General features: G+C 37.2%; 1 protein-coding gene across 1 annotated transcript; it reads right to left on the bottom strand.

The window, feature by feature from the left end:
- Positions 1-520: 520 nt before the first annotated feature.
- Positions 521-3,576, bottom strand: higd1a (HIG1 hypoxia inducible domain family, member 1A). The gene is made up of 4 exons (XM_079750746.1): positions 3,503-3,576; positions 3,100-3,185; positions 2,634-2,768; positions 521-1,520 (listed from the first exon to the last, which is right to left on the bottom strand). Exons 2-4 carry the CDS (start codon positions 3,170-3,172, stop codon positions 1,447-1,449), a joined length of 282 nt encoding a protein of 93 aa, XP_079606872.1. The 5' UTR covers positions 3,173-3,185; positions 3,503-3,576; the 3' UTR covers positions 521-1,446.
- Between the last annotated feature and the right edge of the window lie 7,269 nt (positions 3,577-10,845).

Genomic DNA, 10,845 nt, shown 5'->3' with positions numbered 1-10,845 from the left:
GTTTTTTTTTATCCAATAAAAAACATTCAGAACTAAACAGAACTCAGTAGGATCAGTTTCAAGTCAAACGCTTTAATTTCCTTGTAGCCTATCACCTACTGTCCTTTTGCTTTTATTTATGAGAAGCACATTGTATTGCCACTGTAAAAAAGGCTATACTTGCCCCTATCTAGAGCTGGTTTACCAGAACACAACGTTTAAAACTGAGCAAAGTCGATACCAACAGACGGTTACAACGTCAATCAATAGTAAAGTATTTGATATGATGGTTGATTCTTTTATATTGACAAAAACTTTCATGTTCCGCCATGCTCATGCGCGTCACTAGTAAACCATGCGTCACCAACTGGTCAGCTCTTACCAAAATCTGGCCCCAGTTGCCGAATGGAAGTAGAATCATAACAGCGTCATGAGGTGTCGTTCACGAGAACTTTCCGACGTTGCGAAAATGTTTTCCCCATAATTCCCAGCGATGTGAACACGCCGTAAGAGTGAATCAAATGCTGTAACACTATGAGATTTGAGATCTTTATTAGTTGAAACATTAGGAGAAATAAAATGTGAACCTTTACAAATCAAAGCAAACACCATTATTTACTATTGAAACTGAAAATTATATCCTGAGGATTCTGCAAGCTTCGGTATTATTTGAGTTCAACTGAATGAAAGAGTGTGAAATTTACACAGACAAATTGGACCCATCTGATGCCACCTTTTTGAAGAAAATGTAAAAAAAAAAGTGTTAGAATAAGGTAACAACTGTTACCTTATTCTATAATAACTGTTTATTATGACTATGAAACTCAGTATTCCAAAAGGAAAAAAAATTGGTCAATGATTTGTTTGGCATTTTGAGTTTCGTACCTTCAGCCAAGGTTTAATTTAGGAGACCCAACTCCGCGATCACAAAAAAATTAAGCACAAATGTTCAACCGTGTTTGGTTTGGCAAAAAAAAATTAAATACTTCAACAATAAAATATATTACTTTGCCAGGATACTGCTCATTGCCGGCTGGTGAGACAACGCAATAATAAATGTGTATCAGACTACGTGCAAAATGCAGTCATGTCATAAAGAACACCTGATCATGTAGTTACATATTCACAGGTAGTGGCATTAAACAACTTTCCAAATTGCTTGTGAATATCAAATAACACATTCTACTTTGGATCTCATCATCAGGCAGCCTTCATGATCGGTTTTCCAAAAGCTGTTTCTGAATACTGAGGGGATATCTTATATTGTATGTTATAATATAGGCTGTGATTGATAGGAGCCACTATAAATTCCATAGATAATGGTATAGCATGAATATTTACAGCAGAGGTGAGCTGCGGAAGGTGCATATACAATGTATGATATCTATAAAAAATAAACATTGTCAAACACCTTAATATGAGGTAATATTAAAGTGATAATAAAAACAATAAATATAAGAAGAGAGTTCACTTGGGTTCCAGGGCTTTTTGTGCTTCTCTGGGCTTCACCACAAAATCTCTGTACATCGAGTAAATGACACCTGAGGCAGAAAAAAAGAAGCATAAACCAAAAACATTGAATAAGATACAGAGGAGATTTTTCATGTGACGTGTGAACAAGGGATTATGGGTGGGTCCAGACCAGTCACGTAAAATGCCACATCTAGGACCTATTAAATGACTAAGACATTGAACAACCCAATGATAACAATGGTTTTACTGTTATATGGTAGGGAGAGGGTAAGACACACCAAGTCTTGGCTCCTTGCTACACCAAAACTTATATTTCTTCCGCCCAGAGTTCGGTCAATTGCCGGCTCACCAAGACTACTTTGCATATACGAATAACACTTCCCAAATTGGTTTAATACACATACATCGAAATGTGCCATACACATCCACTTTGCGCAAGGCACCGAGACACGATATGTGGAAAACCGAAGCCACTCGCAGCCCTGGACATCATTGACTCTTTGAGCTATTACCATCTGGCAGGCATAAACGGATCAAACCAAGCACAGACCACCAGACTCATTAGGCGCTTCTACCCCCAGGCTGGACACTTAGTGTGGACACTCCAGTTAAATTGAATGTTGTTAATTAGTTAACCAGCACCGTATATATATTTTCCATTCCTTCTGTAGTTGCTACTTTGTTTTGATTGGAATGATCATGAATATTTGGTAAAACCTGTTTGTGTTTCGATGAATTGTGGATCCTCTGTAAATTGATACTGTAAACATGCCCACTCCTTCCGTCATGTTTCCTTATTAGACCTGAGGCAGGTTAACTCAGATCATTCTGTCATCTATCGGATGTCATAGCAGCAAACTTCAGATCAAAATTATTAACTATGAACTGCATTTATAATAAATTACATAGCGCACTATATGCGCTATGTATGTATACACTACCCACAATTATGCTACCATACCACGGCTGAAAACTGCTTTTCACACATCAAGCTTGAGAGACGTTATTGACTACTAACAAGCATGATGGCATACATGCATTATCTATGGTCATTTACAAATTGCATTGGGAAAAATAATAACCTTGGAGTAAGCCTATAGAACCAGTCAGATAATTGTTGTGAAAAAGCAAAGTGATGATACATTTCCAGATGTGGTGATAGTGAACAAAAAGATCCATACCGATAGTCATGGCTCCCACCACAAAGCCCTGGGCCATTACACGCATGTGGATCAGGTGCACGGACATCTTGGTATCCCCGCGACTTTTCATTTTATAAAGTCTGTATCCAACTATGGCAAAGAACCCAGCCATTCCTGTAATGACGCAAGGACAATAATGAATTGGAAATCATTTTACAGTAATTGATAAGGTCATGTTGAGGTCTGTCTAGTATCAGTTACCAAGAATGAAATTATGAACATCCTTATTGTACCGACAGCAATATACTTTTGTTTCTCTTTCTTCTGACAAATGTACTTAATGTAAGTGGTTTTGGACAAAAAGTGTCTGCTAAATTCCCTAAATATAAATGTAAAGGCTCACAATATATTCATTTCCAAGTCAATGCCTACAAGTATTATTTTATTAATTAATAAGCTATTCCTCTATGTTTATAGATGAGTGTTGATAGTTTAGGCTACTTACCAACTGGGACAAATGGATTCTCCTTCGCTTTCCGCATGAACTTGGATTCATTATAATTATCAGCGTCTGACATCTTGAATAACTTCCTGGAGGAAACAATAACACACTTTATTACATCATTTTCAATAAGGCTCAAATCATTGAAGATGTTAAATTTGGGATTGTCACACATCAAATATTTAAACATCTGATGTTTAAAAAGCCAGAGGTGGCCAGGGTCAGCTATAGACCTATCTGCGTTGTGTAACAACCGGCATGATCCCCAAGCATAACACATCGAAGAAGACGAAGGTCAAAAATAACATATTTAAACACACCGATATGATACATAATACAGGAATGCTTGGAAGCAGGTAGAACAGAAGCCTTAAATAAAATGACGTTAAAATATAAAAGTCCTTACCTTGTGACAGTTCGTTAGGAGCTACTCTGGCAAAGGACTGCGCCGGTGTGTGATCTTGACTCGCTGAAACAGACTAGAGACCGGAAGTGGTTTCTGTTTCGTCATACGTCGAGGCTTTTGGCACGTAATCGTGACGTCAGCAAAATGTTGGATGACTTTCGTATTTCTGATCCGAGAACTGTACATTGTCGATATAGAAACACAATACCCTATCTTTTTTTTTTTTTTTGGGGGGTGGGGGGGGCGAACAGACTGAGGCATAGTTGCATCTTGGAGTAGTTACTACTCTTGATACGCTTGAAAAGGCGGTGCGTAGGCTGTGAATACCTTAAGTGACTGCTTGCACTCCTTTAGGTATAGGTTAGGTATTCACAGTGTATCTGTGGACATTGTTATAGTCGCAGTTGGATATTATTATCATTAAACAAGTCTCCAAATAGTTTGGTGCCATAATTTCTATAGGGGGCGCTATAACTCGCTTAAACGCATGACTTGGCCGCCCTACATTTCCTTACATTTCCTTCTCTTTTGCAGACGGACATAACAAAAGTGTCAGTTTCGCTGTTCACTTTGCCAAATAGCTTTATGTGCATTGAGATGCACTAGTTTTCACACAGTCGAGTCGAGTTAAGTAAATGTGTTTATAGAACATAAAAATATATGACAATCACAAAATATGGAGGAAGAATTTTGCGACGGAAAGAATTAATGAATGTTTATTAATTGGCCATTAAATGGCGATTTAAAAATAAAAAATAAATCAAATCAGCTTTTTTGCATCGATCTATCATTCAATTAAACATCATCTTAACTTATGAACCAGTTTTGTTTTATTGTCACTATTGTATACTAAAGATTACTTTTGGCCAACTGCTTTAACTAGGCTTATACATTTGATAATTATATTTTACAATTTATAAGCCCCTATTGGCCTTATTTCGAGCTGAAACCTAGAATCTTTAATAATAATGGATTTAATTTATATAGCGCTTTTCTAGACACTCAAAGACGCTTTACAGTGAAGGGGGGACCTCACTAACGACCACCAGTGTGTAGCACCTACTTGGGTGCACCCACTTAGGGAAACTAACATAACATAAAAACGATTTCTAAATGCATTTTTAATGCTACCTGAGTGAGGAAATTGAATGCAGAACTAAAATTATTGCACTGAGTTGTCATTGTTCAAAAGATTCTAGAAGGTTAACCCATCCACCTTGCCCATATGGCCGCTGTGTGAATAAAGCGGATTGAATCCAGCTATAAATGCACTCTTTAAAGTGTTTGTTTAATTTTTTTCCGTCATCTGTTTAATTTAATGCTACATAAAAAAGCACCTATGATAATTGTTGAGGGCGTTATTTATTTCTGTCTTTATATGGGTCAATCATTAGACCCAAATAAGTCATCGGGATCTACTACTTATTTCCAACAGTAGATGGCGCTGTATCAATAGTACAAGGCCCACCAGAATATCTAGGGATGGTCTTACACCAACCACAATCACACTGACAGACATTTGTTAGGTGTGCTCTAAATTGAGAAAAGTTGAAAGTGTAAACAGCATTTAATCCAAAATCCACATTTCATTCTTCACACGGGCAGTTCAACGCAGTATATCTCAAAATCGACCGAGAACTTGGTGATTGTACATGTTGAACTTGGTCGGGCCCACATACAGCTGTGAGGCAGCGTTCAACATGGACAACCAAATATAGCTATCCTGGCAGGACAAGCTAAAGCTCCCTACTCTCACTGAATCAGAGAAAGTGTTGGGAGTGGAACTAAAGGGGTAAAGAAAGAGAGAAATGTGGCTTCTAAGCTGTAGCATTTTTGTTGAGATGGCTGACTGAAGAATTTATGAATTAGGTAAGACTGTTAAGATCTAAAATATAGAGAGCTAAAAAGAAGAAAAAGTAGAACTATAGCAACAGCCTTTTATAAATATATTTTAGATGCACATTTTTCAAAAGCTCTGGCTCGGCTCTGTCATGCATTTTTGTATGCATATTTTACTTGAAATGAGGCAATAACATTTATTTTTCATTAAAAAAGTGCTTATTATTTATAGTCCCTCCTGTTCAATGTGAAAAGCATGACGATAAGTATTGCTGAAATATAAATGAATTGTACTTTCTTTATTTGATTTCTTTCAGCTGTTATATGCACAACACAAACTTCAATATGAAGAATAACGTAATCTAGGCATGAGGATGTCCCAGACCTTTGCGCGACAAAGAATATATCTCTAACTCTTTGAGTTGTTATTGAATAATCATGCCATGAAGCCACATCAACATATATCTTGGCTTGTCTGAACTAGTTTGAAACCTTTGTCTCTTGGTGTATGACCAAATTGTAATCAAGATATTTTGCCTCATATGCAAATGGTAAACAATGGATGAATACACATGCAGTGGCTAAGGATTGGCAGAGTCACAACACAATTATTACTCCAAGAATGCAAGGGCCAGTGGGAAAGTCAGCAAAACTGTTAATGCTCCCCATTTTCACTTTTATTTCTATTATTTATTCTATATCAATATATATTTTTCAACATTTAGACAACATATATCCTCTAAAACTCTGACAACAACTATCTAACTGTCCATTAATCTAAGGGAAATCATTGTTGCTGTGGTAAGGAATTGAGTTCAGTGGCAGCAGTAATTGACGACTCAACATTCCTGGGTGCATTGCGACATTGCGAATAAAACATGTTTTTCTAAAAACTAGAAGTTAACCTCTTTAACTTGTGGCTTCTACAGGAGCATATCCCATCGTTTCACAATATAACGAAACATGGCAATTATACTTAAGATGATTACGACTGTTACGGTTGCGGACCGACGCCCCGCCCTCACGGGTGAAATCCTCCGTTTGTCGATGGTCATGCAGATGACAATGTGTTTTTCCCCACATGTGATTTGTTTACCATTATGTTAATTTTGATGTGCCTTTCCCCGGACGTGATTGGTTGCTGCATCGGAAATCCGAGGATCCGAGGAATACAAAAGACGGGCGAGCTCAACATTCGCGGCAGCTTGTCTCGGATTTGCAGCTTGCAATTTAGGTCTTGAAATGCTTATTTTTTACTTGATTGAGGCTCTTGTTAGCTACCTGGGAACTGGGCCAGGGAAAGTTTGTTAGAAATTAACGAAAACCGACACGCAGTTACACCTTTGTTTAGGAACACTAGGCGCAGGGGTGCTGTTCCACTCGTGTATTTTGGGGAGCTTTTCTTTGGTTATATTCATTTCTTTGATTTGGACAGCACCCAATGGCCCTTTTCCTTTTGTAGCTTTGCCTCCTCTGTTTGTGTTTAATTGATTACCCCCAGATCCGGGTTGAATAAACGACTTTAAGTTAACCAAAGACATCTGGTTTTATGTTGCCACCCCTTTCCCTATATGAACAAGATTTTTACCTCTTGAACCACACTGTTGCGTTGTGTGTGTGTGTGTGTGTGTGTGTGTGTGTGGGGGGGGGGGGGGTCGCAGTTGGATATTATTATCATTAAACAAGTCTCCAAATAGTTTGGTGCCCTAATTTCTATAGGGGGCGCTATAACTTATGTCTCAGTTAAACGCATGACTTGGCCGCCCTGATGAATGAGAAATTCTGACACTTGGTGTACATGCCTTATTTTGCATGCTGAACATTTTTGCCCCAAGGACCCATGATGTCTGATAGTACAGATTTTGCTGTACAGTTACAATTTCGAAAAAACGTCTAAAATCTTCTCTTTCAGAACCATAGCTTTGAATGAAAAAATGTCATGTCCATGATCTATGGACTTGCCTCATTAAAAGGCAAGTAGTAATGTTTTTTTCATTTTTATTTTTTGTTCATTTTTTATTGTGTAAAAAATGGAAGAGTTATGGCAATTTCAATATTTGCGAACATTGATCTTCAACCCCAAGTGAGCTTTAGAAGGAACCAGGAACGTGCCATGCATATAGAGGCCACCCTACACCCTACAGAAAATAAAAAACATAACCGCAAGCGGTGATTAACGGGGTACGAGCAAAATGAAATGTCAAGAACTCACTAATGGAAGATATATAAATATGACATAATTATGAAGGAAAGATGTTGATGTTCCCCTTAATGCCATACTGTGCCTCGGCTTTCAGGTGACTGGGCTGCAGAGCAATGGCCAAATGTCATGTTCAGCTTGTTCATAATTGTCTAATCCGGATTCTAACTCTTAAACTAAGGATCACCAGTACAAGGCATTATCCCATTGAGCCGCAGACAAACCTGAAATGCAGCCTCATTCACATGTTGAAAATGTCTATTGATAAGCACACAACATCCAGAAAACTCAAAGCACACATTTCTCAAGTGAATTAAGGGCTTTCTTCAAAGCATATACCTGAAAAATCTTTGAAATTCTGGGGAAATTAAAAATTTGTATTTTTAGTCAAGAACACTAACGGAAGAAATATAAATATGTAGTAGTTAATTATGAAGGAAAAATGGTTAATGAAGAAGTTTTTCTTAATGCCATACTGTGTCTTAGCAGTCCGATTCTTGGAAACTAATGAGTCGGAATGTTGATTGCCTGATGAATTTCAGGTGCTGTTCAATTTTGTGTTTCTTAAATGAGTGGCAATGACAGAATGTCATGTTCAGCTTGTTCATAGTGCTCTAATCAGGATTCAAAATCTCAACTTAAGGATCACCAGTACACGGCATTATCCTGTTGAGCCATTGACATTCCTGAACTGCATGAAGCCTCATTCACATTGTGAAAATGTCGATTGATAAGAGCACAACATCAAGAAAACTCCAAGCACACATTTCACGAGAATTAAGGGCTTTCTGAAAAGAGTACAGATCTGAAAATTTGCACTGTTAATGGTATCCACCTAATGATAGCCGTATGGTATTTATACAACAACAAAATGGTCGTATAGGCAAAATGGGTTGAGATTGTGGAGGTTTGGCTTTTCTATGAAATTGTGGGAAAAGTAAACATTTTTTGAGCAGAGGACCAGTATGAAAAAGATGCATCTGATTTTAGAGATTAATATGAAGTAAGAATTTTGAGTCCAGGTCAATCTAGTAAGGAGAATTAGGGCTAGTTCATAATTCTTTTAAATAGCACCACCTTTGGGTGCAGTACCACAATTTGGGTTTATGGGTGTTGGGGGTATTGGTATAGTCATATGTTTTTTTATACCATAAAAAAATGGTCATATAAGAAAAATGGGCTAACTTATCCAAATTGATTGGCCAATATTTCTCAAATGGAACTAAATAAAACAAGTTCTGTTCGATGGTTTTTGTGAGGCTTGGTCTAAAGATTTTATGTGGCGATTTTGGTGAATTTTTGATTATTTTTGTAGCCTGTGAATCTTTTTATCATGTTAAGCTTTAATATGACGACCCAGGGTTTTATAAATGCATCTGATTCTAGAGATTAACATTCTGAAAGAATTTTGAGTCCAGGTCAATCTGGTGAGAAATAAGCCTAATTCATGATTTTTTACAATAGCGCCACCTTTGGGTGCAGTACCACAAATTTGGGTTTATGGGTAGTGAGGTTATTGGTAACCATACCTGAAAATTTCAAGAGTTTTCGACTTATGGTATAGGCTGCAGTATGACTTTTACAGAATTTGAGGGGGAAAAAAAACGTTACAGAAACAATAGGGGACCAAGCAGCTTCGATGCTCGGACCCCTAAAAATGAGGTCACAGTGCCAATTAAAAAATTCTAAATAAAATGCCAAGCTAAGCGCTAATTATCCACTTCCATCGCATGTCGACGTAAGAAGGAGGCAGGAACTTGAAACTTGCCAGGAACATAGAGGATCCCTACCTTAACATGTGTACATAACTTGTGTGTCTATCTGTATGTCCAAGTGAGCTTGTCTCTCTGCAAGTCTGAGTTTGTGTTTGTGTATGCGTGCATGCACATGCACACACACATGCCAGAAGCATAGTTGCGTCTAGAAGTAATGAGTAAGCACATCCGTGATTCGCTCTAAAAGGCCACTGGGATAGATGGTGCGACCTCTGGGACTGCTTGTTTATCTTTATTTTACCATGGTTTCAACACCACAACTAGGTAAATTCCTGTGCATCATTGCTAAAGGAAAGGACAAGATAAGAATAATTTGTAAACATTGCATGTTGATATAAGATAGATCAGTGACACTGTGATAAAACGTTCAATGCAGACTTTAAATGCAGGGCTTACGTAACAGTTTAACAATGGAGTAGGGGGTCAATGTAACATGTATGCAAATGTAACAAATTCATGCATTTATATTCTATTAAACATTTTATTTGTTTACACATTCATGGTTAAAATGGTAAAGGGGGAATTGGTCAAATATAATGGGGAATTTGTATACTATTTACTTAGTTTCATCAATGTTTGCACCTTCGACTTGATGTAAACACTAAATTGTCATCAACACTATTCATGAAATGTTTATGTGCACTGAGTTGAATTTTTCTATTTCAAGAACACGATTACTGTAAACAGTTATTATCTATATCTTATATCTTTGCTCTAATCGCAAAGTATGCTTAAAGTCCAGTCAACCTGAAAATCAAAGACCAGAATCCATTCACTCCACTAAATGATGAAATCCCTCCATGGCCCCAAGGCTTTTATCAGTTGTCATGACCTGATGACACCAGTGTATCAACTGAGTGTATTGAGTTCATTGGCAACATATTGGCTTGTTGGAAAGTATTTTTGATAAATATATTATTTAGATTGGCCAAGTGTTACTATGTATGTTTATCTCTGTACTTATATTTATTCATAAATATATACATATATAGTGACAGACTGACAGATAGACAGAGATCTATAAATAGATAGGAAGACGGATAGATAGATAGTTGGATATGTTTCCACTATATACACTTTCTGACGTCAGATCAATCCAAGAAGTGATGTGAAAAGCCTCAATTATATATATCTTTGCAATCGTTTTTTGTGCCGGTGGAATACAATCTGATGAACTTTTTAAGGAGTACTTTGGCTTAAAACCCATTTTCAATATGTATGTATGTAATTTATATATCAAATGAAGGAAGGTGCACTTTTCACTGGAAATTACTTTCAGCTTTATTTCCTAGTGCACAATAAACATTATTCGGCAAGTCAGCATGGTAGCCACTTTTGATGATATTGTATAGACAAAATATATAATATATATATTGTGTAGAAGTAACAATTATAGATCAATCTATTTTGAAGAAGCATGAAAACAATGCACCAATAAAGAGCCTGAAGTCTGTCTCTCTTCAAATGAGAGAGCTGAGTGTACATTATGTACTAATTCCTGGAAAACCCCTCCCCACGCACAGGGCAAG

The sequence above is a fragment of the Pollachius pollachius genome, assembly GCF_949987615.1.
Source record: "Pollachius pollachius genome assembly, chromosome: 14".
Classification (NCBI taxonomy): Eukaryota; Metazoa; Chordata; class Actinopteri; order Gadiformes; family Gadidae; genus Pollachius; species Pollachius pollachius.
Note: the sequence above shows the minus strand (reverse complement) of the source record. Positions and strands in the feature narration are given on the sequence as shown.

Coding starts and splice junctions, on each gene's coding strand:
- higd1a (XM_079750746.1), bottom strand. CDS start 3,172: ATGTCAGACGCTGATAATTATAATGAATCCAAGTTCATGCGGAAAGCG. Junction 2,769..3,099: donor GAATCCATTTGTCCCAGTTG/GTAAGTAGCCTA, acceptor GCGTCATTACAG/GAATGGCTGGGTTCTTTGCC. Junction 1,521..2,633: donor GGTGGGAGCCATGACTATCG/GTATGGATCTTT, acceptor TTTCTGCCTCAG/GTGTCATTTACTCGATGTAC.